The sequence below is a fragment of the Ovis aries genome, chromosome 1, assembly GCF_016772045.2.
Source record: "Ovis aries strain OAR_USU_Benz2616 breed Rambouillet chromosome 1, ARS-UI_Ramb_v3.0, whole genome shotgun sequence".
In the NCBI taxonomy this organism is placed as follows: domain Eukaryota; kingdom Metazoa; phylum Chordata; class Mammalia; order Artiodactyla; family Bovidae; genus Ovis; species Ovis aries.
Window position 1 is genome coordinate 13,983,671 of NC_056054.1, and position 27,789 is coordinate 14,011,459.

Sequence of the window (27,789 nt, forward strand, 5' to 3'; positions counted from 1 at the left end):
CTTTGTCATTTTCTTCTAATAATAATAATAATCTTTTTTTGGAGAGTAACTTCCAGACATGGTGCTCCTTTACCCCTATATACTTCAAAAAACAAGGATAGTCTCTTACATAACCACGGGACAGTGATTAAAATCAGGAAATGAACACTGATATTGAATATATTACTGTTATCTAAGACCTTAATTGAAATTTCTTTAATTGACCTAATAAATGCCTTTTAACCCACTCCAGTACTCTTGCCTGGAGAATCCCATGGAGGGAGGAGCCTGGTAGGCTACAGTCCATGGGGTCTCAAACAGTCGGACACGACTGAGCGACAAACTACTAACTACTACTATGTGGCTTGCAGGACCTTAGTTCCCTGACCAGGGATGCAGTCTGTGCTCCCTGCAGTGGACGTGCAGAATCCTAACCACCAGACCACCAGGGAAGACACCCATAATTGCCCTTTTGGTAGCATCTCCAACTCAACAATTCCTGCTTCCTCTTACTTTTACCAACCCCAACCCTACAATCAGTGCCTCTCCGAGGAGTCTTGCTTTCTTTAGGTCCCTTTATTTAGGAACCAAGATTGGGTGCTGAGTGTGCTCATTTTTATTGGGCCTCTACTCTAGGCCTGCGCAGCAGATAGAGCATACACGTAACCACAAATGTTCGTATATATCTCTTTCCATCCTGTTCCAAACCAATACCTCAGGGCTTATTCTAACCTCTCTTTTCTTCCATATTTGTAACTCCCTTCCTCAAGACTGAAAAACCTCCTTTACATTATCCATAATGTAATTTTACTTATTGCTTAATTCTAACATGTACAGATCATGGTTTCAGAACTGCTAACTCATAGTATTACAAAAAGCAAACCTACTATCTAGAGTTTGCAATTCTTTTTGTCTTTATACTGAAGGTATGTCTGTAGTCAAGTCTGTGTTCAGAATTTATTTGTGTTCTTTGCCCTGTTCTGCCTTCATTGCGGTTGCCTGGTTTATTCCATCATTCTCTTATATATGACATTTGGTCTGTTTCTGATATTTTGCTATTCTGAACTAGGACTTCTTGCTAACCTCTTGGTTCAATGCTGTCTCTGTGTTTGTTGTGTGTCTTGTTCCTGATAGCACACTCAAGAGGATCTGCAGCAATTGAGGGCGGACTTGGATGCTGTTTCCATGAAATGCAACAGCTTTCTCCATCAGTCCCCATCTGGTTCCAGTGTCCCAACTCTGCGCTCAGAACTCAATCTGCTGGTGGAGAAAATGGACCATGTGTATGGTCTCTCCACTGTCTATTTAAACAAGTGAGTGAGAATTTGGGTCAAGAGGGCAATGTTTTCCATTCGGATGGGGAAAAAAAAGTATCTGGAATGTTTCATGAACAATTCAGGGAGATTACAGGTTTTGAAGAGCTTGTGCTCATAAAAAGAGACCTTGGCTTTAGTTCTAAATAACATGGAGTGGGTTCATTTGGGCTGCAATGAACAAATGCTGGGAATATAGAAGGGAAGAAGGGGAGTTGATTTGCAGCTTTATGACTATTTTGAATCTCATTTCTGCTTGATTAGATACTTCTTTTTAAAACAGAAAAAGGGACACTAAAGAAAGAGAAATTTTTATCTAAACTGCGTATTAGGCTTTGAGGGTCTTGCCTCAGCCCACACATCCACACCTATGACCTTGAGGAGATCTTGGAGTCTTCATGGTTTTGAGTGGGTTTCTGTCCTCAAGCCTATTTTCTTGTGAGACCCCCACCATATGCACACATGTGTGTGTGTCCCAGTGTCCCCCAAACTATATTTTAATTGGCTTAAATTGGCAGTACATATACTACGCTTGTTTTTATGAAACCCTGTCATCATTTAGTAATGGTGAAGTTGATTTTGACAGTTACAGTTGGTGACTCTCTTGGTAGTACTCCAGGTCCATAGCCCAGCTTTTAAAATGCATGTACTAATGGAAGTGATTATATCCTCACAGGCTGAAGACAATCGATGTTATAGTGCGTAGCATCCAGGATGCTGAACTCTTAGTCAAAGGTTATGAAATCAAGCTGAGTCAAGAAGAAGCAGTACCAGCAGATCTTTCAGCTCTGGAGTCCCATCGATCTACATTACGGGTTGGTTTTTCCTAGTTCCTAGTTTGACTTAACATACTCATTGCTTGGGGTTAGCAGAGAAATGCAGTTTTGGATGGCATGCCACTGATTAAAGTTTGCATTCAAATTAGGCAGAATATTATATTTAATGTCTTTTTATGTAGGTCCAAAGAAGAGAGGATCGAGACATATATCTAACTACAAAATAGAGATAAAGGACCATGCTTCTCTATTTTTTCCCTTTTCTCCCCAGTAAAGTCATAGTTTAATTGGATACAATCAATAGTTAGGCTGTAAGTTTGTAAATCACTTAGCTCTTACCTCCTTTGATGCTCACAAGCAACTCTGTGAGGCGGCTAGAGGAGGGAATTTTACCTCTATGTGCAGATAGAATACCAAGATTCAGATTGGCTAAGTGGCTTGTCATGGTTTCATAGCTTATACGTGGTGGAGTCAGGTTTCAAACACTCAAGTTTCAAACAGGTTTCTTGCACTTTTCGCTACTGGTTGCCTAGTGTGCCTAAGGACTATGGAGGCATTTCTGGCGCAAACACGGTAGAGTCTGGGTTTGAATCACAGATGTAACATGGAGCCAGCTATAGACAATAACTCGTTGTGTTCCTTAGTCTGAGTCCTTTTTATCATGGAATATATTTAACCTGTTGCTCTGCTTGTGTTTTTATAGCACTGGCTTAGTGATGCGAAGGACAAGAATTCAGTGTTTTCAGTCCTGGATGAGGAAATCGGCAAGGCCAAGGTGGTGGCAGAGCAGCTGAGCCGTCTGACCCCAGAGCGAAACCTGGATTTGGAGCGCTGTCAGGAAAAAGGTTCCCAGCTACAAGACCGTTGGCACCGGGTCATTGCCCAGCTTGAGACCCGGTGAGTGATAGCCCCACTCTTTTCTTCTCTAGGGTTCAGAAACTAGGTTTTAAATGAAAATAGAGTTATTTCTGTGTATGCTTATTTAAAGGCAGAGATTGGTCAGAATGTTGTCCAGAATGTATACTGTCACTTAATTTCACACTGTCACTTAACTTCTACCCCATCCTGGCTGATTCCTGCCTTTAAGTAAGCATACGCTCACTGACCAGGGCAGCTGTGTCCCCTGCAGTGGTAGCACGAGCCTTAACCACTGGACCACCAGGGAATTCTCTAGCTTTGATACTTAATATGAGTCATTATTCATAGTGGGGCTTTGCAGAATTTCTTGCTTCCTTTTCATTCGCTAATTTAGTGTTTTTATCTGTTACTTGAGGTTCTGTTTTTGATGACTGATTTGAATAGGGAAGACAGAAAACCACCTATCTGAGGCCAGGCTAGTTAGGAAAATATATAGGGAGGGGGGTGATAGAGACTCATGTAAGTTTGGATTAATTCTCTATAATTGAATTATCATCCCAAGGCTGCTGCTAAGTCGCTTCAGTCGTGTCCGACTCTGTGCGACCCCAGAGACGGCAGTCCAGCAGGCTCCCCCATCCCTGCTAGTGAGACTAATAAAAGTGGTATAAGAAGCTGTTACTGGAATTAACAGTAACTACTATTTTTCACCCACTCTACCCCTACTTTTCTCCCCAAGAAACTACAGTGAGTCATAAATCATGGCTGTACACTCTGACAGGTCCTCTATCACCAGGAGACCAAAGTGTACAGGCAGCACTACCTTATTGGCAATCCCAGTAATCCTTGGCAACATAGGTGAAAAAATTGACAAGGATTATCACAGGATGCCAGGCTTCAAAGCAGTTTCCAGGTCAGCAGGGCACGCCTGGTTTCCACTTACTTCTCACCCACAGAATGCTGGGTAGATGCATAGCTCCCACTCAGTGTTGCATTGCTGTTCCCTCGAAATACAGATGTATTCATTCCTCTGTGGTCAAGCTCAGCTGGAGGCATGGCTGGGCTAAAGAGGGAACTGCCTTGTTTACTTAGTTGTATTTATACTAAGATATCTGATAGCAGTTTCCCTTTGCTTCTGCAGCCAATCTGAGCTAGAAAGTATCCAGGAAGTCCTGGGAGATTACCGAGCCTGCCATGGAACTCTCATCAAATGGATTGAGGAAACCACTGCCCAGCAGGAAATGATGAAGCCAGGCCAGGCTGAGGACAGCAGAGTACTCTCCGAGCAGCTCAGCCAGCAGACGGTGGGTGTGGCATGACCCAGTGGAAGTCGCAGTTAACTTCCCCCCAAATGTCAAGACATTCTGAGCCCCTTCTGAAAAGGGTTCAGGCAGAATGATCACTGGATACTGGTTTTGCATTAGGGCCTTCCAAGATTGGAAGGCCCCTTCCAATCCTGAGTTCCCCCGAGTATATATTGAAAGCACTAGATGGTCAATATTGCATTTTGTTTTGCTGGGGTTAGAATATAGAAAATGAAAACCCAGGGAAGCTATGAGTTGAAGAAAATTATCTCATTCAAAGCTGTTTTTATATGTTGGCATTTTGAGGGATATTTTTTTGTTTTTGGCTTCCTTACTTGATCTTAATTACTTAATCTCTTAGTATTCTGCTTTCCACAGCAGTGAAATGCATATCGTCCATTACTTGTTCAACTGCCCTTATAAGGTTTTTGTAGTTACGATTAAATGAAATGATACATGTAAATTACTTAGAACAGTGGCTTTCAAAGTGTAGACAGCCAGAGTAGCAGCTTCAGCATCACTTGGGAACATGTTAGAAATGAGAGTTCTCAGACTCGAACCGAAATCTATCGAGTCAGAAACTCTGGAGATGGGACCCAGCAATCTATGTTTTATCCAGTGTTCTAGGTGATTCTGACACAGCTAAGGTTTGAAAACCACTGCCGTAGAACATGATAAACGCTTACCTGTTTCGGTGATGATAATGACAATGATAAAAGGTTGTGATGTGTTGGTTCCTAGGAGCTGTTTGCAGAAATTGAGAGAAATCAGATGAAACTGGACCAGTGTCAAAAATTTTCCCAGCAGTACTCCACCATTGTAAAGGTAATGCTGCCAGTCCTAAAAGTAACATAAATAGTCTCCAGCTTGAAGATCTGCGTGTCACTGGAGGTTTTGTTTTTGGACAAGCAAGCAGATCTCTTCTGCTCCATCTTTAAGTTAATGCAGGTGTGTTTGTCATGGCACATATTTGGGGATGCTCAGAGAGGTATCAGACAGAGATGAGTTTCAAGGAGTCTCCATTTGACTCCTGAATGGGTGAATGACAGGCCTCTTAAACTTGCCATGTGAAAAACAGAATGTTTGGGTTTTCTTCTCAACACACTTCTCACTGTCTTGCATATCTCAGGAAATAGTGTCATCATTTTCCTTACTGCTGAGGCAAAAAAAGCCCAAAGAGTCATTCTTCATTCTTCTCTTCACCTTAAACCTTATGTTTAATAGCATTCTGGGACCTAGTTGCGTCCATCTTGCTGTGCTCCCGGATCTGACTGCGCCTCAGCACCCCTTCCCCCTGCCACCGCGCCCCCCCCCCCACCCCCCCGCCCAGGTTTGCATCTAAGTGAAGAACCTTCTGGAACTGCTCCAGTGCTCTGAGCTGCTCTCTCACTTCTGCTCCTGCCCACTCAGGCTCTTTTCCCACACAGAAGCCAGACTCACTTTGTAAGAACGTACCGCATGTCATGGAACCTCAGACACTGTTGATTATGAGTCGCGTTACTTTACACACTGCCCAGAAGGGGGAAACTCCACCAATTATTGCCAATGCCAAGTGAGACATTTTCCAATTTTAGCGATACTAAAATGTGAGGGAAATGTGTACCTTGCCATAGCTGAAACATGATAGATTGGATCCTGTCACTCCTGCTTGGTACTGTCTCATGACTTCTTGTCATACTCATACTGAAATTCTAAATTCTTTTATAGTTTATCAGGCTATGCAAGATCTGGCTCCCTACTCCCTATTTCTCTGATAAGGTCTTTAAAGAAAACTGACCTGAGATTCTTCTATACTGATTTGCTTATCATGTGCCTTCCCACTAGAATGGAAGTTCCAGGGGAGTGAAGTTTTTTCTGACTTGTTCCCCACTATGTGTGTAGCACTCAGAACAATGACAAACACATAGTAGGTGCTCAGCAAATAGTTTTTTAATGCATACATTTCTTTAGTTAATAACAGGAGACTTGGTATCACAAAGAATTGGGTTCAAATCCTAGCTTTGCCATTTTCCAGGCTTAAGACTTCGAGCAAACATTTACCCCTTAGAGTTTCTGTTGCTATGTCTGCAAAATTATGAATAGTAGCTACCTCACTGAATGGTTGCAAAGATTAAATGAGATAATTTATACATAGGACAATACCTCAAAATTAAAATACATTCAGTAAATGGTAGCACATGCTTTTATTTTTATTAGTATTTGGTTGTTACTACGACTGTGCTAAGTCGCTTCAATCGTGTGTGTCTCTTTGTGACCCCATGGACTGTAGCCCACCAGGCTCCTCTGTCCATGGGATTCTCCAGGCAAGAATACTGGAGTGGGTTGCCATGCACTTCTCCAGGGGATCTTCCTGACCCAGGGATCGAGCCGGTGTCTCCTGTAGCTTCTGCATTGCAGGCAGGTTCTTTAGCACTGAGCCACTGGTGAAGCTTTTTTTTCTCTTCAGTAGACTGCTTAAGCACTCATTCAGTATTTTCCTCCTGCCTAGAATTTTCAAAGTTGACAACAGAAAGCAAAACATTCCAGGCAAAAGGAACTTCATAATTAAAGACACAGAGGAATAAAATACAATGATTATATGAGGAAATAACAAATTCTAGCTATCCTGGTATAGCTAGAAATTGTAGCATACATGAGAAACAGTGATTATGAAAACTGAGAGAAGAGATTGGGATCAACCCATGAAAGGCCTTGTTCAGTTCCTTTGTCTTTACCGTTTATTCTTGCTCCTCAAAATGTGGTCTTTGAACCAGGAGCATTGGGATCACTTGGGAACTGGTCAGAAATGCATAAACTGCATTTTAACAAGATCCCCAGGTGAAAGTTGATATTTGAGGAGATCTGCTCTAAGTCATTGAAAACTTTCAAACAGGGAAATGAAGTTATCTTTTTGACTTTAGAAAAGTTATTCCAGTAGCATGACAGAAAATAAATTGGAGGTGAGAGTCTAAGAAGGAGAATAGGAGGCTGTTGCAGCGTCATGTGAGCCAGGAAGAGGGCCTGGACCAGGGCGGCACTCTGAAAACCGCAGAGGAAGTGACGCAATAGCATGGCGACAGGAAGAGAGCATTAGTTTAGGGATGGATGGAAGACTGAGTCCAGTCCTGACTCTGTTGCTCACCCGCTGAGTCAATTAGGGAGACTCACTTCCTGTCTCTGGGCCTCAGTCACCCTGTATGTGAGATGAAGGATGCGGTCAGCACTCAACAAATTGCCAACTCAGGAGTCTGCAGACCTGACCCACAGGCTAACTCCAGCTTGCCTGCCAATTTTATATGGCCCATGAGAAAAGGCTATTAAAAAAAATTAATAATAATACCTCACAACACATGAAAATTATATGAACTTCAACTTGCAGTGTCTCTAAGTTGTGTTTTATCATACGCAGCCACACTCTTTCCTTTAGTTGCTGTGTGCGGCTGCTTCCACTTGCAGTGGCAGAAGTGAATAGATGGTACGGCCTTTTCAGAAAGTTTGCTAACCTCTGTGCTAGAGGATCATCACCGTGGAAACGCTGCGGTGCTACTGCATGGTGTGTGTGAGCCCTAAGCCCGGCGTAAATGCAGTTCTGTGTCTTCCTTCCCAGGACTATGAATTACAGCTGATGACATACAAGGCCTTTGTGGAATCGCAGCAGAAATCCCCGGGCAAGCGCCGTCGCATGCTCTCCTCTTCAGATGCCATCACGCAAGAGGTGAAAGGAGGGGGGTGGGCAAGGATGTGTACACTGGCCTCAAGGAAGGATTTGCTCATCGGGGCCTTATGATTTGATTACTGTTGAGCATGTGACTTCATGAAAACTTCCTCTTTTTGTCAACTATTTAAATTGACTTTTTTGGCAGATAACTTATCTAAATTGGTTTTTTTTTTTTTTTGAATCATAGTTCATGGACTTAAGGACTCGCTACACAGCATTGGTGACCTTAACAACTCAGCATGTAAAATACATCAGTGATGCGCTCCGGCGGCTAGAGGAGGAGGAGGTGAGAATAGCTGGTTCTAGATCATCTTGAGAGTAGAATAAAAAATCCTGTACCTCATCTGTCAAGATTTAAAATGCACACACAGCTGACGTCCATTTTGTACTTTTCCCATGAAGTTGCTGGGTGCACTGCACCAGCAAAATAAAGAATTCTTGTACCCATGGGAACACAGGGTTAGGTTCCTGCCAACTTTTGGTCAGTGGATAACATACAACCTGGTTTTATGTGTGTTTTTGTTTAAAAGCACTTTACCTAATACCTGTGTGCTAAGTCGCTTCAGCCGTGTCTGACTCTGCTACCCCGGGGACTGTAGCCCACCAGGCTCCTCTGTCCATGGGATTCTCCAGGCAAGAATACTGGAGTGGGTGTGTCATGCCCTTCTCCAGGACTTTACTTAATAAATCTTGCTGATTCACTAACACTGAACTCATATCTAAGAGAAGCATAACTCACACCTGAACAAGTCTTATTAAAGCACATTTTCTCTCTAAGGCACATGACAACCTTCTAGTGAATAATGAGGACTGACTGTCTTGTGTCCAACACTCCCACTTCCAGGGTTTGTTATTATAGAAACATTATAAGCTTTAAGAAAGAGCTATGGGGGCTTTCCCTGGTGGTCCAGCGGTTAAAACTCTGTGCTTCTACTGTAGGGGGCACAGGTTCAGTCCCTGGTGGGGGAACGAAGATCCCACATGCCCCGTGGTATGACCAAAAATAAATAAATAAATAAATTTTAAAAAAAGAACAAAAGAGCTGTGAAGAGAGATCCTTAATAAAGCATAATTTGTTAAAGGAAATATTGGAGCTATCCAAATTCCATATGATAGAATGCTATGAAACTGTTAAAAATAATGAAATAGATTTAAATGAACTGACATAGAAAGATACTTATAATACATTATTTGAAGAGAAAAAACAAGTTTGAGTTCTATGTATAATTACGATTTCAGGAAAAACAAGAGTGTGTACCACAGAGGTACCAAATGAGCGTAAAAACAAGTTTAGAAATATTCTGTATCAAACTCCTGAGGAAATGAGGTTAAAGGGACATATATTATGCATCTCAGATTGTTTGAATTTGCTGTAAATAGTATGCAGTCTTTCTGTAATTATAAAAATCTGTGTTTTTGCAAAATAAGTTTACTCATATTCAACAACTCTTACAAAAGAAATGCTCTTGGAAACGTTAACCTGTGCCAACTTTTGCCTACATAAGTTGGCCAAAGATTTTCTTTATGTCAGTACATACCTCATTTAATCTCTGTAGATGTCCATCTCTTCACTTGAAAATCTAAGAATTATGAAAATAAGATGCTGTATGTGAAGGGCTTCTTAAAATTAGTAAATAACTATTGACTGCACATCCCATAGGAAAATAGCATGCTTTTCTAAGAAAAGTGCCAACCTAGGTATAATGAACTTAGCTATTAGTATCACACAGGCACTGGTGAACAATGGTGTGGGTGGGATAAATTATGTTTAACTTGGGGTTATTGGAGCAACTGATTGAGGTAACTTTCATGTCTTTATTTTAGGAACTCTGAATCGGGCCTGTCTAGTAAGACATTGACCAAGATACTGATTTTCTATTTCTTCTTCTAGAAAGTGGTAGAGGAGGAAAAACAGGAGCACGTGGAGAAGGTTAAAGAACTTTTGGGCTGGGTATCTATCCTAGCGAAGAATACACAAAGCAAAGCTACCTCACCCCAGACCAAAGAACCAACAGACATTGAAAAGGCCATTTTAGAACAACAGGTGAGTGGAAGGTCCCTCCATCACTGCCTTGGTAGCATATTATGAGATTGCTCATTAGGTGGGATAATATAAGGTACATATGGGCCACTCAGGAATGATTATTATCTCAGTAAATGTTAGCTTCCAGGACTTAAAGAAACTGAAGAAGTCATCCTCTTTGTGTTTCTGCTTTCTAAATCGCTCTAGATAGTGGTGATGAAAATCTTACCTAAGCTAGGTTTTTTCCCGAGGATTTTATTTTAAATGACTTTGGATTCTTCAGTTTCTTGGCCTCTGAAGTTTTCTCTTTTCTTCTACTGCATAGGTTCTGGCAGAGGAGCTGACAACCAAGAGGGAGCAAGTCTCTGAGGCCGTTAAAACTTCACAGATCTTCTTGGCCAAGCACGGTCACAAGTGAGTCATAAATGAGACACAATGGCACGTGTAGAGGACTGGATCTTACTGACCAAAACTCAGGGTCACGATGAGAACTCAGGCTGGAGAAGTCAAGGTGGCAGGAGTCAGATTAGGAAGAACTTTGTAGTCCATGCTGAATTTGCATTTTATGTGTCAGGAGGGCTTTTGAACCTGATCAGGCTGTTCATAAAGGTTTCTAGAACAATTTCGTGGAGAATGGATAGACACGAGGCACGAGTAGAGGCCTCAGCGAGCAGTTAAGAGGCTGTTCTGACAATACAGGCAAGAAATGATGAGGTGGAGAAGAGACAAAGATTCAAAAGATATTAAGGATGATAAACTTACAGGGCTTTGTGACAAATGAAAATGATCAGGTATAACTCCCAGGTTTCTGGCTTGGGCCACTGACATTTGGTGATGCTGCTAAATGAGATAGGGAATACAGGAGAGGGTGTGGCTTGAGGGGTAAGAAGGCCACTTTAGTTTCAGATATTATGAATCTGAAAAGCCCACAGGACATCAGAGGATAAACCTCTAATTTGTATTTGAAAGACCCTGATATATTACTTATGCCTCAAGTGGTTCCACTAAAGTTGTCCAGTGGCAGCTATATGTGTAACTTTAGAATTTATGAGAGAAATTTGAAGTGATAGAGATTAGCATAGTAAAAACCATGACTGGATTATCTTACAAGGGTTCAAGGGCTTCTCAGCCTATAAAGGAGCCTTAGAGGAGTAAGGGGATATTATGAGTGAAACCTCAGAGCCCAGGGGAGAACACAATTCCAAAAAGAAGGAAATGGTCAAAAGTCAAGTAAAGTAAGACATGGCTATTAACTTTGGCATGTTGGAAGTTTTTGGTGACTCTGGTGAAAAGTTGGGGGATGATGTCAGATTTAGAGGAATGGGGAGCTCGTGAGGCAAGGAAGGTAGTGGTAGTGAAATTAGACTACTCTTCCGAGGAGCTTGTTGTGAGAAAGGAGAGAAATAGTAGACCAAATACTCGGAGCAGAATTTATCATCAAGAGAGAGTTTTTTGTTTTTGTTTTTGTTTTCTTAAAAGATTGAAGGGACTTAACTGTGTTTCTGGACTCTTGAGTCTCAAGGCCCAAAAGGGAGAGAAAAATTGATATCATGGAAGAGGGGTTGCAGAGGATGTAGAAGAGGATAAAATCCATCTGTGGGTAGAAAGTAAAAAGAGTTGAGGCAGCTTTTCCTCTGAGGTCTGGGGAAAAGGAGATTAGGGAAGATATGGATACAGGTAAATATACCAGAAGTAAAGTCAGAAATTAAGAGAATTAGTGCCCAGTGGTCTGTATTTTCTCTTTGAAATAGGTAAAGAGGTTGTTTGCTGAAAGTTAGAGTGGGCGCCCAGAGGATTGTCAGGAAGCATTGAAGTCTGGTAGTGGTTGGACCAGGAGGACTTCTACATGATTTTGGAATCCCCCCACTAGATACACCTGGTCTGCAGGTGGGATCAGAGAAGTCAAAGGGTTTGACTGATCTGGGTTTGGAGTCTTGTTAGTGAGGAAAGGGTGCAAGGGTAACAGTGAGGGATTGATCGAGAAGGTGGACTGTGTGGGTTTTAATGAGAAGAAAAGATAATAGATGGATTAAGAGAAATGGAGAGGTCAAGGAAGGTTTGGTAAATCGACAGGTAGTTTTAAGATGAATCATAAGATTCAGTCTCAGAAACACAATGTATCGATAGAATGAGAAAAGGAACTTGCAGAATTCACCAGAGTCAAGAAAAGGGTCTGAAGAAAATCTGGTAAAATACTAAAGTTTGGGAAAGTTGGGTAGTTAGGTAATGAGTAAATGAGTTTGCTGTATCCTTCTCTTTTGTCTCTTTAAGATATTTCATTTTTAAAAGAGAAGAGATATGAGTAAAGGAAGAAAACTAGCCAGGTAGGATTATAACCAGAAGTTATAATCAGATAGTAGATTCTTGAAGTTTAAAATGTCAGAAGTGGAATAGTTTTAGAGGATGGCAGCATCTAAGTATGGATGAGGCTGAAGTGGCCTGCAGGCCATTTGGATTGGGAGGTTTGCTGGACTACAGGTATAGAGTGTCAGATAATTGGTGGTATGAGCATTGACATCAGCAAGAATCATGACTCAGTCTGAGACAGACAGGAAAACCGTGAGCTAGATGCCAAAGTGTTCAGTGAGTATGGGAGACTGACCAGGTGATCCATCATAAATAGTGACAAAGAAGAATACTATCCAAGGGGGAGACGTCATTTTGAAACAATAGAGGAGAATTGGGGAAGAGGTCTTTCTCTAAAGGAGCTTTAAATGCTTTATCTTTTAGGCTGTCAGAAAAAGAGAAAGAACAGATATCTAAGCAATTGAATGCCCTCAGTAAGACTTACCATGACCTTTGTGAAGGTTCAGCAAACCAGCTTCAGCAACTCCAGAGCCAGCTGGCCCAACAGACAGAACAAAAGGTACTTTGAGTTTTTCTCTCCAGGTGTTGGAAAGGTACCTTGGGAACAGTATGACTGCAGCTTTGCTGATTGAGAGTCATGATCACTAGCTTTCCATGACCAGTGTGACTTAATTTTTAACCTCACCATAGCAGCCATTTGTCTCGTGTTTCTTTACTGGGGTTCCATGATGTGTTGGTCAGTCAGAATCACTAGAAGGTGCATATGGCTAATCCTTTAGACCTGCTTCACCATTGTGTCATCTTGCATTTTGTGGCAGACCACAGTCAAGGAGAACCTGAATTTTGTGTCATATTTGATGAGAAGGCAACATGGTTACTCTGTGGCATTGTCACTCAAAAGACAGCAGAGAGTTCTGAATATTGGGAAGGAAAGGCAGTGGACCTCTTCCCCCTGCCCCCCATACTTTTTCTTCCCCTATCTATTAAATAAATGAGAAATGTCAATTTCCAAAACAAACTGGTGAATTAGCTGCACTGACTGAGACGCTGGTTCCCCTTATCCATAGTCACCCCATCATGTGACATCTTTACCAGTTACCACCGTGTTCATTGCCTGGACTACATGGAAGTTGTTATGTTCCTGCTGGTTGTCCTGAGTTCTTCCTGGATACTTGTGTGTATATGTAAACTTACCATATTATATACATGTGTCTCTGGGACATATATGTGTGTTTGCCTGCTTATTTCCTATGTTGTGAAGCAATGGCCAAATTCTGTGAGGCAATTTAAGCTCCTGTGGCAATCAGATTTGGTCTAGACAATGCTCAAAATGATATTTAGGCAAAATATGCTTTGACTGTGATCCTGAAATGTGTATAGCAGGAGCTGGAGTTATAAAGGCCACAATGTAGAACCGGCTGTGATTTATTTGAGAGCAGATTTCCAAAATGAACGTGCTGGTTTAGCACTCTGTTTGTGAGGTAACCCACTTCTAATGGCTCATTGCTTCACCATATACGGGAGTACATGAAGAGTTTTAACAAAGTTGCTTGCTGAGAACACCCAGTTCTCATTTTGAAAGGTTAAGAAAGGGGAGAAGGAAAGCAAGAGAGTCGAGCTGCTGAGCACCTCTACATTGAGCATGATGTGCCCCTGTTACCGTTTGTGTGTTCCATGTGAAGTACTGTTCTGATTAACTGACATCCTTGCTTACAAGTTTAACTAACCCTTTGGAGTTTAAGCACAAATGCACAAAGGGAAAAGAGGACGACCTGTTTGGGGTTCTTTTTTGCAAAAAACAAACAGTCGCATGCTGGACGCTAACACCAAGCTTACACTGTGTGTGCGATACGGCTGAGCTGCTCCATAAGGCTCTCTCTCTTATCTGCCCAAGGCACACCCTGCAACTCTGGTAAGTAGAGCCTTTTATGTTTTCTTTCCTCTTCTCCCTCTATCATCTTCTGCTCGTGTAGGTCAGAATGCTCGTGTTTGGTGGGGCCGAAATGAATTTCTCTGGATCATATCCCAGCTCAGTGATTCTTGCCTGTCCTCCAATTATGAGGGTGTTAGAAGGAACAGTCTTTTCTCTTTGGCTAGACTGTGGACCTTTTTCCAATACAAGCATGTCTGAGAGTCTATGAACTCACAGAAGAAATTAGACATCTCTCAAAGAATCTCTTTCTTTGTCATATTGTCTGCTTCTGAATAGCCTTTATATGAATTTTGTAAATGGAATTTTTCATATATTTCAGAGTCGCATACCACAGTGGGGTTTTCCCTTCAGTCCCTATAGACCAGATAGTTAGTAGATTCACATAACATACATTTACCTTATGCAAGTTAAACTCTACATCCTGGGTCAAAAAACAAAAGGAGAATGAAGAATAACACATAATATTTTAAATAGTGTGAAGAATTCTCAGTTATTCCATTATTTGAACAAACATAGTACGATGAAGATGCAGCCCAGATCTGGTTCCTCATCTGCTATCTATTCTCCATCTCTGATATTATGCAGCTAATCCAGCTTGAAATTCTAAGGGCATATTCTTAAAATCTGGGCAAAGTAGGTTAATGATTTTAAGGATTTCCTTACTGTTTATCAGTTTATTCATCAAATGTTTCTTGAACTGCTGATACTAGTCCTAGACATCCAATGGGCAAAGCACCTACTTTTATGGAATTTGCTTCTCACTGAGACAGAAATGAATTGCATTATATGGGAGGCAAGGAGGTGACTGACAGTTGTTTCAGTAAAATCTTCCATGGATAAGGACAAATAAGTAATACTGATCAAAGAGGGACAGATATAAGCATGTATGGAAGATGAAGATGCTGAACACTAACAAGAGGAAGTAGAAAGTTGGAGAGTGATAAAAGCGATGTGTTCTCAGTGGTAAAATACTTGAATGACTTAACTTCTGAATAACATTCTGCCTAGAAAGGCTTCAAAATAGGAATTCTTCACAAACTGTTTTGAGGCTTTTTTATAAGGATGGTGTTGACAGTGTATAAGGCTGGCCTTATTCTGTGTCCTTAGTACTGAACTCCTTTGTAAGATGGAACTCTATTGTGCTTCCTCTTCCTGCTCCCCTGGATCTATCTGACTGCAAGAAAGTAGAGTAGCTTGCAATTTAGAGTCAGTCCTTGGTTTGATTCTGGAACTCACTTGTTTTGTGACCTTGGACAAGTTACCTAATCTCTGTGTACCTCATTTTCTTATCCGCAGACTAAAAATTAATTGCCTTCATAGGATTGTCGTGAGGATTAAATGTCACTGCTTAATAAATATTTTAAAGTGAAGTTGCTCAGTCGTGTCCGACTCTTTGCAACCCCATGGACTGTAACCTACCAGGCTTCTCAGTCCCTGGGATTTTCCAGGCAAGAGTACTGGAGTGGGTTGCCATTTCCTTCTCCAGGGATCTTCCCGACCCAGGGAGCGAACCTGAGTCTCCCGCATTGTAGGCAGACGCTTTACCCTCTGAGCCACGAGGGAAGCATATAAATATATTAAGTGCCTAGTAAATAGTAGCCATCATTGTGACGACTGTATTACCTGTTCTAGCCTGGACTAGAGGAAAATTTATTAGTGGTTTCAGAGTCAAGGGACCTTTGTCTGCTCCTTCCTTGACTTGCTGCTTCCAATTCCTAGAGCTAATTTAACTCAGAGCTGTTGCCATGGCAAATGCTAGCATTGGCCACCAAAAATGTGGCCACCCTAGTTGCTCAACACCTGCCTGAGTAACATACACAGGGCCATCTATGGAGCTGCACAGCTGTTGTGTGGCTCTTGGGCTGCGTATATCTGTCTTCTGACCCCATGGACTGATCCCACTGAACTCCTCAGCAGGGAAGTGCTACTTCAAGAGTCTTCTGCATGGATTGCAACCCTGAGAAGTTGTTATGTGAGGTCGAATTCTCACTTTGGGGGAACTGGTATGTCTGTAAGAGCCTTTTTGGTGATTTAGTCTTAGAAATAGCTGTCTCCTCACTTTCATTGCTTGCTACTTTGTAGAGCTTGTCACTCAGATACGCTTAATGCTACCATCCCTTGGGTACTCTGTAGACTTCTGTCTATGTTAAACATTCTATAGGTTAGAAAAAATCTTTTTTAGCATTAACACTTGCCAGGCTTCAGGATGTTTCCTACAGGTTGGGGCTCATCTCAGGCTGGGTTTTTCTTGTGGTCGGAATTTGATATACTGTAGTTCTTTGAATGACTCCTTTCAACAATTGTGCTTCTCTGATTCATTGTTCTTTTCATTTTTTCTTGTAGGGCTGCAGAGCAGTGGCTGGGGTGATTGACCTAGGCACAGTGGAGATATTTCCCATCTTCAGAGCAATGCAAAAGGGCCTCATTGACCAAGACACAGGCCTGGTGCTCCTGGAATCCCAGGTTATCCTGTCTGGCCTCATTGCCCCTGAGACCTGTGAAAAGCTGTCTTTGGAGGAGGGCCTAGCCAGAAACCTCATTAATCCTCAGATGTACCAGCAGCTCCAAGAGCTACAGGATGCCCTGTCCTTAATCAGCAGGCTCACTGAAAACAAAGGCCCTCTTTCTGTGGCAGAAGCAATTGAAAAGAAAATAATCAGTGAGAAAGTTGGACTGAAAATCTTAGAAGCTCACCTGGCAACTGGAGGTTTCAGTCTCCCCAATGATGAGAACTGTATTAACCTAGAGGAGGCTTTTCACCAAGGCCTCATTTCTGCATGGCTTCACTCAGGGTTAGAGTCCCACCTGAGATCATCCAAGAACTTGATAGACCCAAACACAGCTGAGAAAATAGATTTACTGGATCTGATGCAGAGATGTATTGTCCACCAGGAATCAGGATTGAAATTGCTGCCTGTCAAGCAGTTGGCAGGGGGAATGGTGAGCTTGAAATCAGGCCGGAAGGTTAGTATTTTCCGTGCCGTTCAGGAAGGGCTGATAGATAGGCAGGTTACTGTCCGGCTGCTGGAAGCTCAGCTTTTTGCTGGAGGCATAGTAGATCCAAGAACAGGACACAGACTTACAGTAGGAGAGGCTGTGAGACATAACTTGATTGACCAAGATATGGCCTGTGCTCTCCTCATAAGGCAGCTTCAGACAGGAGGGATCATAGATACTGTCACTGGGCGTAGGCTGACAGTGGATGAAGCAGTGAGCCATGATCTGGTAACTGCTAAGATTGCCCTTGTGATTCTGGAGTCCCTTTGGTCATTCATGGGGTTGCTATGGCCTGAGTCTGGAGAGATTCTCCCAATTACAGATGCCCTGGAACAAGGTATTGTGTCTACAGAACTAGCTCATAAAATCCTTAGTGACCGACAGCATATTAAAGCCATATTTCTACCAGCAACTACAGAGATTTGGTCCTGGGAAAAAGCAATTGAAAATGGTATGTTAGACAAAAGTCTTGCTAATAACTTGAAGTCAGTTTGCATCCCTGATGTGATGCCCCACATGCAATTAGCAGACTCTTTAGAACAAGGCAAGTTGAACACAAATCCTGGAGCGGCAGGTGTGCTGTGTAGCACAGGCCAAACCGAGGGTGCCACAAGCCACAACGAGAAGCTGCTGTTTCAACTGATGACTCACAGCTATATTAACGTGAGGGATGGGCAGAGGCTGCTCCTGTTGGACAATGAGCTGATAGAGGCACTAACAGCAAGAGGTGATCAAACAGGTCCTCCAGAAGTGTTTGGAAGTGGGCATCAGAGGCTAGAAGCTGCTGAGAAATTACAAGAAGCAGTGAATGTGAAAATGACGGAAACTTTCTGTGATGAGCTGAGTGTGAGGTCACATGAGTTCCAGTTTTCTTCTCAAAGCAAAGAAGATGCCGATCAGGTGAATTGCACTGAAGCAAAAGGCAAAAAGATCGTTGTAGAAACAGAATGCTCTTCTATAGAGAACCCCCAAATGGACCTGTTTGTAGGGCAACAAAAAGTGGGAAATCCAAATGTTGATACTTTGAAGGTCATAGATAAAGTCAAATCAGAGTTTAAAAGACAGTTGTTTGATACCAAAAAGGAAGAACAAATAGAAGTGTCTACCAGAGAAAATGTCAATAGAGAATTTCTCCTTACAGTACCTCCTGAGAAAGCAGAGGATGTGACTGTGGTGGAGGACAAAACCCTGCTCTCTGCTGAGTCACTGAAAGAAGAACGGCAGATTCTCAGAAGGACTTCCTCGATGGGTCAGAAAGAGCAAGCAGACACACTTGAAACTGAGTGTCCTCTAGGTGAAACTGGAAGACCTCTCATAAAAGCCCGAAGCAGAAAGTCACAACTTCAGGTCGTGAAAACTCTAGCTTTAGAATCGGAACTCAGGTCTGAAAAGGATAAGAATATTCATTCTCTAGACAAGAAGAAAGCATTAAGTAAGTCACCTCTGGGTAGGGATGACCATCCACAAAGTCCAGAAAGTCTCAGTGTGGCAGGCGGTAGCAGGATGATGACAGACAAGGAAGCTGATGGCAGTGAAACTCCCCTGCCAGGCAGTGCTGCTTCAGAATTGCTTGAGGAGGCTGCCTTGAGTACACTAGCTGCACAATTAGTAGAGGGCGGTATCCTTCATGAACAGACAGGCCAAAAGCTCTTACTAAGTGAAGCAATAGCCCAAGGCCTTGTGCCCAGTCACACTGCTGTGAAACTTATGGGAAAGATGAACATGTTTCAGGGATTCTTTGACTCTCAGACCTGCGAGTCTTTGACAACAGAAGAAGTCATTGATGAAGGTCTGATGGATGAGAAGTTGTTGCACAATGTCCTCGTGGCAGACAAAGCTATAAGTGGTGTCTTAGACCCTCATACCCGCACGCTGTGCTCTGTGAAGGAAGCAGTTGCCATTGGACTTCTTGACACACAAACAGCCACCAGAATTTTAGAGGGGCAGGTGGTGACTGGTGGAATCATTGACCTGAAACGAGGCAAAAAGGTTTCAGTAACTTTAGCCTCAAATCTTGGCTTGGTGGACAGTGCTGACCAGCCAGAGCTTATAAAACTGGAGAAAGCTTCCAAAGGCAGAGATGCTGAAAACACAGTTAGGGAGAGATTAATTAGCTTACAAATGGAAACAACTGGAATTATGGACCCTGACAGCAAAGCCCCTTTAACAGTCATGCAGTCCATTGACAGAGGACTTTTGGAGAGAGGTGAGGCCATTCAGTTGTTGACAAAGCAGGTGGTAGATGGAGGTATCATTCACCATATATCTGGAGTGAGACTTTCTGTTGATAATGCCTTTAAGCATGGCATCATTGATGAAGACTTAGCCAAGGAACTCAGAAAAGTTGAGACCTTAAGCCTCCTTCAGTTCTCTCATCCTGAGACAAAGGAAACTATTTCCCTCTCCGAAGCCATGAAATTAGATCTTGTAACGCCGGACCTGAAGAGAGAAATCCAAGAAATGCAGGCCTTCGCTGGAAGTTTTGTAGATCTCATTTCTGGCCAGCAATTGACCCTGGCAGAAGCTGAAAAGGAAGGACGATTAACTAATAAAGCAACACTGTCTTCAGGAATGATGAATGGGATTATAGATCCTGAGAGTTACAGAATTGTTCCCTATTCAGAATTAGTGAAAAAGTGTAAAATTGATATTGAATCTGGGCAAAGATATCTAGAAGTAATCCCCTTTTCAGACATTAAAGATGGAGCGAGTGACAAAGTACTTACATTGTCTCAAGCAATTAAGCTTGGAAAAGTAGACTTTGCAGCTACGCTGAAGGTTCTGGAAGCCCAGGCAAATGCTGGGGGAATCATAGACCCTGCCACAGGAAAAAGATTGACATTGGCATCAGCTCTGGAACAGAAATTAGTAGATGAAAACATGGTCAGAATTATTGCATCTCGGCAGGTATTGGATGGAGGAATTATTGACATATTCACTAATCAGAGAGTGACTTTAAAGGAAGCTATTGAGAAAAGACTTATCAGTCCTGAACTGGCAACTATAATCCAAGTAGATACATTTAAGTCTGGTGATCACCAGGCTCACATTGAAAAGCAAGATGGAATTGAAGTATGTGAAATAAAGAAGGAATTTCTAAGAAAGGAAATGTTAATTGCTCATAGTCAGCCCGCTGAAATGAGTTGTGGTAAAGGAGAAAGTGAGAAATTATTTCAAATTGAAAACCAGTCTGCACAAAAAAACATTGACGTGAGAGTTTCTAATGGGGAGGAGGTAAACAAGAGCAGGGAAATTTCATTAAAGGGATTGGAATGCGATGACCAAAATAAGAGATCTTCTCCAGATACTAAGGAATCTTTTGGGGTCATAATTCCTAGTGATGGTAAAGGTAAATCACTGGGCCAAGATTCAGAGACATATCTTCAATCAGAAATTTGTGATTTTAACCCCAAAGAGGTGGCTTATACAACTATGGGAGAAAATACAAACAAAGAGCAAGAAATTATAGTACAAACAGAAATTATTTCTCATATGAAACAGCCTGTACCAGGTCTAGATTCTAAAGAAGTAAGGGAAAGCCAAGGAGGAATTATTTCAGAAGTGCAAGAGTCAAATCATGAAACTTTAGACAAATTGCTAATTCAGCAGGTTATACCGAAACCAATGAAAACCACGGAGAAGGGGAAGAGAGGGAAGAAGACTGTAGAAGAACACGGCAAGACCCGCAGACCAGCAGCTCTTTCAGAAGGAAAGCTGAATCAGGAAACTGCCACTAGTGATGACCAGGACTCCAGTGTAGAGAATCAATGTATGGAGATAACTGCACGGGAAAAAGGGAAGGAAACTGACAAGGATCTGGGCTTTTCTGTTGTTGGTGAAACTGAAGACTCTTCTTCCCAAATAAAACCCAAAGGAATTTCTGTAAGAAATCAAGATGCTTTAACCTCCTTCAATTCTAATCAAGTCAGTGAATCTCAAGAAATTATTGTTGGGATCTCCTCTTTGATCCCAAGGCCTGAAGGATTGCACTACCAGGAACCGGTTGGAGGAGTCCAAGTTGCAGACACAGCCGCAGTTTTCACAACAGACAAGTCTTTCCAAGGAACCACCAGACAGGAGGCCAATTATCATCAAGATTCTTGTGTTACTTTTAAGATTAGGCAAACCAAAGATCTGACTTTCTTATCTAATGAATATAAAGAGAAATCATACCAAGAAGTACCTTTTGACTCAACAAGCACTGTTAAATTGGAAGAAATTAAAGGAGGCTCCAAAGAAGTCAGTAATCTGGAATTCTCAGACAGAAAGGACCTTCATCCTCAGGACAACAAAAGTGATCGTGAACATGGCAGAATTCTTGACTCTAAAATAGTGACAACTCAGGAAATACCTGGAGAGGAATCTCTACGAATGTCAAATCTTATAGTTACAGGCACAGAAGTAGGGTCCTTTGAAGGCATAGTGACTCAGAGGGTTCCCAGAGTCTCGGTGTCCCTTCTCCCAGAGAAGCTGTCCAGAGAGGTGTCTCAAAACGATAGTACAGGACAGCAGGAAGCCACCATTAGTCCTATTCCAGACACCAGTGAAGAGGAGATGGTGCCCCCAGTATCATGCCCAACAATGAAAATGGATGAGAAGACACCACAGGGGAAGCTCAGAGCAAGCCCTGGCAGCGAACAGACCCCCTTGATGACTGTACCAGGGGGAGTGAGTGTGAACCCGGAGCCCTTCAGAGCTACTAAAGTAAGTTACCCAGTGGTGTATTTGTGCGTGTGTATGTACTTGTTATGGCTAATTTCATGCTAAAACTCTTGACTGGATACTGAGTTTTCATAGGTATGATTAATTGTGTATATACATCTACTTAAGGACAACGAGAGGATTCTCTAAGATATAACTTAGTTTATTGTCATCTGTTTGTAACATAATTGTTGGAAAATTAGGTAGTAGCCCTGAATGTCTTTCCGAAATTTGCAAGGGTATCATTGAAGCTAAGTTCAAATACTGAGGTTATGGTACCTAAAGTCAGAAGAGGTTTTTGCTAAAATGATGCTTATAGATTGATAATCTTCAGCTTGTGCTCCTTGAGGAAATTAATGAATTGCTTTTCTGTCTATTGAGTTGAGACAATTTAGATAAAATAACACAATTTATTTCATTCCATGCAGTGTGTAGTAAAAATTTCTATTCTGTTCAATGACCCTTTCTGCTTTAAAGGCAGGCTTAAAGGAGAATGTCAGATTTGAGTGAGTTTTCTTTTTGGCTCCACAGAACGTATTTACCCGGCAGCTCTGCCTAGAACATGATGAGAAGTTGGTATCCTATCTGTCTCTTTTACGGGACATTGAAATGAGGACCAAACAGATTCAACCTCTGGAGCTCAACCTGGCAGAGCTCCAGGATCTGCTGTGTCAGGCCAAGGTAGGTTCCCAGAGACTTCCTCCAGGCCCATCAGCTTGGGAAAAGGAGAGAAGACACCACAAGAGAAGCTTCTGAAGAAAGAACATGTTCAAAAGCGCTGCTATTTAATGGACAGAAAGTAGATTTGAAATAATTAGAGATCTATGAAGGACAGCATGGGGTACTAGTCTCAGAAACCAAAGCATAAGAGACTCAAGGGAGTATTAGAGACAGTGGGCAGGATTAGATACTGGTCAGCAGTATTAGATACAGTAGGGGGACTGAGTACAGTAAAGACTAAAAGTGGGATTCAGTGGCTGAGAGTCACCGGGCACCCTGATAAGAACAGCTACAGTCTAGTGATGGGATATAAACCAGATTGCAATGAGAATAAACAGGATGTTGGAAGGTGGAGACAGTTAATTTGGTCATGCTTTCCAGAAGCTTGGTAATGCAGGCAAGGAAAGAGAGATAGGACGCTAGCTAGAGGAGATGTATTGGAAGAGGAATGTTTTGAGTGGATTTTTAGGCTAAGGAGAAAGAACCAGTAGAAAAGGAGAACTTGAAGTTAGGGAAGAGAATAAGTGATCACTGATGGAATGAGGTCCCTGAGACATGGAAAGACGTAGACACAGACAGCCTTGAGTGGGAGGAGGAGTAACTTCTTCACTGCAGCTGGAGGCTGAGCATTGTCGCAGGGTTGGAGTTGTGAGGAGCACAGAGATTGTAGAGGTTTACCAGCTCTCTCTGTCCCGAGGGTGGCCTTGGGCAGGATGGCTGAAGGGGAGGTGAGGATGATGCCCAAAGAACTACCAGGCTCTTCTAGAGCTTGTTTCTGGCTTTTCTGCTGAGGAGCAGAATATTGAGGAATAGCTGGGTATTAAAGCTGGCTTGGGGTATTTTTATGTTCTTTGGTTCCACGTGCTTGAACTTCAGAGTGGAAGAGTTGTCCTTTGGTTGACTTATTGATTGCATCACATTATTTAAAGCATAATGACACTCTTGGAGAGGTAGCAAGTTATAGAGCAAGAAGCATTGCCCTGAGTCAGAAAACCTGATTGCAAGTCTGGGCTCTACTGCTTATCAGCTGGGTGACCTCAGGGAAAAACAAATTCACATTTTTAAGCACTGAGGCATCTGTCCTATAAATTCAGGATTATGATGTCTGCTCTGCCTCCTCAAGAATGATTAATTGTGAGAACAACAGAAAAACTAATGAAGGTCTATAAAAACATTTTATAAGCCCTAAAGCCTGTGTAAACGTGGTGACAGAATAATGTGTTTATAGGTGATTCTAAGACAGCAAGATTTCTAGTCTTGATTTTGGAGGTAACTCCAGTTTATGCCCTCAGGTATTAGACAAGGAGCTAAAGGATCTGTCCAAGGTGGTGAGCCAGGAATTAGAGTGTGTGGATCAGATTATCATCAACCAGCCTCAGGAAGTCCCAGCTCAACTGCTGAAGGCGCTAGAAAAAGATGCCAAGAATCTTCAAAAGTCCCTCAGCTCTGTGAGTGATACCTGGGGTTCCAGACTGCTCCACCTCCAGAGTGCCTTGGAAGGACAGAAGGTAGCTTCTTGTTTTTATTTACAAAGGCTCACAGAGTCTGGGCAGGCTTGGAGAGATTTATCATCTAACTTGCCATTTATTTCTTAGACTAGAGTGTTAAATCAGTACGAACAGCTAGAAGGCAGACTTCAAGATCTGAGAGCCTGGGTTGGCAATACCCGTGCTATTCTGAACAGCAAGCAATATGACAGTGAAACGGATGCGGACAGCCTGAATCACCGCCTCCAACGGTGTGAGGTGAGCGCGCCGCCAGCTCTCAAGCATGTTTTATTTGCCCTTTTGTGTTGTCTTAATTTCATGTCTCTGCTAGGCAGACCAGTATCTGTACTTGCCTTTCTTAGAAAGTGTGACTTTCCATTTGAGAAATAAAAAGTCTTTGTGAACTTTTCCTGTAAAGGGCCAGATAGTGAATATTTTAGGTCTTGCCTGTGACCTGTTTCTGTGGCAGTTGTTCATCTCTGCTGCAGAAACATGAAAGCTGCCATACGCAGCATATGAACAAACGGTTGTAGACATGTTGCAGTAAAACTTTATTAACAACACCGGATGACGGGCAGGTCTCGCTTGGGGAGTGTAGATGACCAACCCCTCGTCTTGAGAGGTGGTTTTCTTCTTGTTAAACTCCAAGTTAATTGATTCTTTTTTGTAAGTCAGTGAGAGAAAAAGTTAAAGATTCTGAGATATATTTGAGCTGAGGATTCTCCTGCCCCCAACGCTGTTTCTTTAGAATTATACTTAATTTCAGATAATGCTCACACTGGTTTAGCTACCCTCTGCTATAGCTATTCCTCTCAAATTCTTTCTGAAGTCAGAGCAGGACTAGAGATGTTCCCTCCTATTCCAGCCTCTCCCAGTCTTGGGAGGTACAGACCTAAATGCTATCTGTGGTCAGGTTTCCCTTGTATGCATCCTTGCCCCTCTTTATCTTGCAAGAGTTGACTTGCCTTCTGCTTTTGTACCCTTTAATCCAAATACACCAATGGAGGAATGAGTAGCAGACTTTGTTCACTGACAAGAGTTTTGAAAGAAGCAAGGGTGACAAAAATTCCTGTGACATAGTATGAAATATAAAAACACAGAGCACCTCCTATATTGGTGTCCTTGCCTAGTTATAAATTATATGAATTCCATTATGGGGAGAGAGCCACAGTCTAAGCCTCATTTTCCTAGTGAGTTTCCCAAATCCATGTGTGCACAGACAAAGGAAGTATAGTCATATGATAAATATGCAGGTAGTCTTCCTAAAAGCTTGCTTTGCAGGATTGCTGACTGCCCCCAATTTCAAAGTGATGGACATGCAGATATCTTACTTATTTTTATGGTTTTTTAATTGCATCCAGTATAATATGGGTAATGATTACTAAAAGTTTGTGGGAATATTGCATGCTTTTTAATTGTCTAAAAGCAGGTAAATTCTAGTGTTTAGGCAGTTTTTTACTGCTTTATCTGACTGTAATCCTTTACAGTTTTAAAATGTATAATGTGTTTAACATTTTTGTACAGTTTTAAATGTATAACATATGTAACTATTTAAAAGTCAAATTTTAGTGAACCACTAAGAAATTGAATATTTTCTTATTTCTGGCTTACCAGTATCTCAGGGCTAGACAAATACAAATAGTTATTTGAACCTAATAAAATACAATTAGATCTGTCTCAGACCAAAAATTCATGCTATGCTTTCCAAAGTACAGCATGTTTTCACAGATACTTGGGATTAGCAGTGCTATAATTCTGTTAATATAAATAATGGAAAGTATAGTGCATTTAGAAATCAGTGGTTGATTTAATTTACTGTTCCTTTAATTATAGTTAAAGGAAACCTAGCTATAATATGTGAGGACTCTGGAGAGGCCAGAAGTGAGAGAGACTTCCATTGTGGGTTGGCCCTAGAAATAATCAATAATCAGTGTCACTTTTAAAAATACAGGAAATTAACTTCTGTTTGATAATGTTGATTCTTTGATTAGAACCAATAGTTTCTGCTTCTATAGAGAATTAGAAGTTTCTTTTCTCTTTTCTTCCTTTGCCCATTTCCCTTAGGACTTGAAACAACCCCTGGCTGAGAGGAAATCTCAACTGGATGCACTTGCCTTTGATATTCAGTTCTTGATCTCTGAGCATGCCCAGGACTTGTCTCCTCAGCAGAACCGGCAGATGCTGAGGCTTCTGAATGAACTGCAGAGGTCCTTCCAGGACCTTGTAGAAGAGACTGCAGCTCAGGGGGATGCCTTGCGGGACCGTCTTCAACAGATGGAGCAGGCTGCCCAGGTCAAGGTCAGACTGAACCAGCGGCTGGGCTCAGTTGGTCCCTGGGATGTCCTCTGTCTTTGGGTTTTCTGGCCAGACTCCGTCTGTCATGATTCCAGGAGCCTGTGTTTACCACTGTTGATTGGTCCGGCCAGTTTGGTTCTGGTCCTGGAGACAGCTGTTTTGACTGTCTTTCTTGCTGCGTTTCTGGTTTTATGTATGCGTGAGAGAATATGTGTGTTTACGTGAGTATGCATGTGCAAGGTGTTTTCTTCTTAGTTAGACTCTACTGTAACTGTGTCTCATTGTCTCTGACTTGGAAATGAGAATTTTATCCCCAGCCTGTCTTTCCCCTACTCTCCCTCAGTATTCTTTTGAGGGCTGTTAGGAGCAGTTAGATACTCTGAGCTCTTGAGAAGAATGGTCCTGAGGTTAGTTTTATACTGGGGCTTTTCAGATGATCAACAGTAAGATTCCTTGACCACCTTCAGACAGCTGACAAAAAAGATTTTTATCAGAATCATATTAATTCTTTAGCACCTTTGAAAATTTATTTTTTGGCACCTTTCTTCACCCTGTTGTTTCTAGTGCTTATTCAGTTGTGGAAAACTGTAGAAGCAACATTGGTAAATTTTGCAGGCAGCCAGGAGGCTAATCATCTCACCACCTTCTATCACAACCCTCTTGTTGTAGAACTCAACATAATTGCATGGTAACGTCGTAACCTTAGGATACCAAGAATGATGCTTATGCCATTCTTCTGTATGAATAATAAATTGAAATTCAGCAAGATAGTATTAGAATTGTTATCACCAGTAAAACTGTCTCAGTGTCTCTTTTATTAAATATTGTGCATAGTAGAATTGAGCTTTTGAGTCAGGCTTAAAGGATATTTAGTGAAGTCTGTATGTCCCTTGTTACTGCTTAGTTGTTTCAACTATATTAAAATTGAAGTAAGATAGTAATGAAATATGATAGGTTACCCTCTAAATCTGGAAATTTGCAGTGTCCTCACTTGGATTTCATACAGCTTGGTGTAGCTTATGGATAATTAATGTAAGAGCAAAGGTCTGGGCCACCTTAAAATACAGCCCACATCCAGGGTAGGCCCCTGAGCTGCAGAAGATGGTCCAGTTGCATGTGAACATTCTCTTTAAGCGTGTAATTAATTCCACGACATTTATTAACCTTATTATTGTCAGAAATGCTCTGCTTCTCTCTATATTTGCCCTGAATGCATGTGTTTGTCTATGTGTTAACTTGTTTGCTTTGCTTTTTTCAGATTCAGTCTGCACCCATCCTAACCCATGAAGATCCCGTTTTACAGCTGAAGAGCTCTTAGGAGTTCTCTTCCAGAGCCTTTCTATTTGTCCTAAAGCGGGGGAGAGAGGGCCAATTTGGGCACCTGTTTGTAAGTGCAGGTGAC

General features: G+C 41.9%; 1 protein-coding gene across 6 annotated transcripts in view; it reads left to right on the forward strand.

The window, feature by feature from the left end:
- MACF1 (microtubule actin crosslinking factor 1) overlaps window positions 1-27,789 on the forward strand; it is a 326,239-nt gene that overhangs the window by 184,918 nt on the left and 113,532 nt on the right. For 4 of the 6 annotated variants that reach the window (XM_060395413.1, XM_060395429.1, XM_060395401.1 and 1 more), the window contains exons 26-40: window positions 1,114-1,292; window positions 1,969-2,107; window positions 2,772-2,965; window positions 4,065-4,227; window positions 4,969-5,052; window positions 7,814-7,921; window positions 8,112-8,210; window positions 9,816-9,968; window positions 10,273-10,361; window positions 12,678-12,813; window positions 16,531-21,888; window positions 22,417-22,566; window positions 23,898-24,113; window positions 24,201-24,350; window positions 26,157-26,390. In XM_060395413.1, coding sequence (XP_060251396.1) covers window positions 1,114-1,292; window positions 1,969-2,107; window positions 2,772-2,965; window positions 4,065-4,227; window positions 4,969-5,052; window positions 7,814-7,921; window positions 8,112-8,210; window positions 9,816-9,968; window positions 10,273-10,361; window positions 12,678-12,813; window positions 16,531-21,888; window positions 22,417-22,566; window positions 23,898-24,113; window positions 24,201-24,350; window positions 26,157-26,390 — 7,452 coding nt within the window. The remainder of the gene's footprint in view (window positions 1-1,113; window positions 1,293-1,968; window positions 2,108-2,771; window positions 2,966-4,064; window positions 4,228-4,968; window positions 5,053-7,813; window positions 7,922-8,111; window positions 8,211-9,815; window positions 9,969-10,272; window positions 10,362-12,677; window positions 12,814-16,530; window positions 21,889-22,416; window positions 22,567-23,897; window positions 24,114-24,200; window positions 24,351-26,156; window positions 26,391-27,789) is intronic. The other 2 variants (XM_060395472.1, XM_060395499.1) reach the window with 1 other exon arrangement.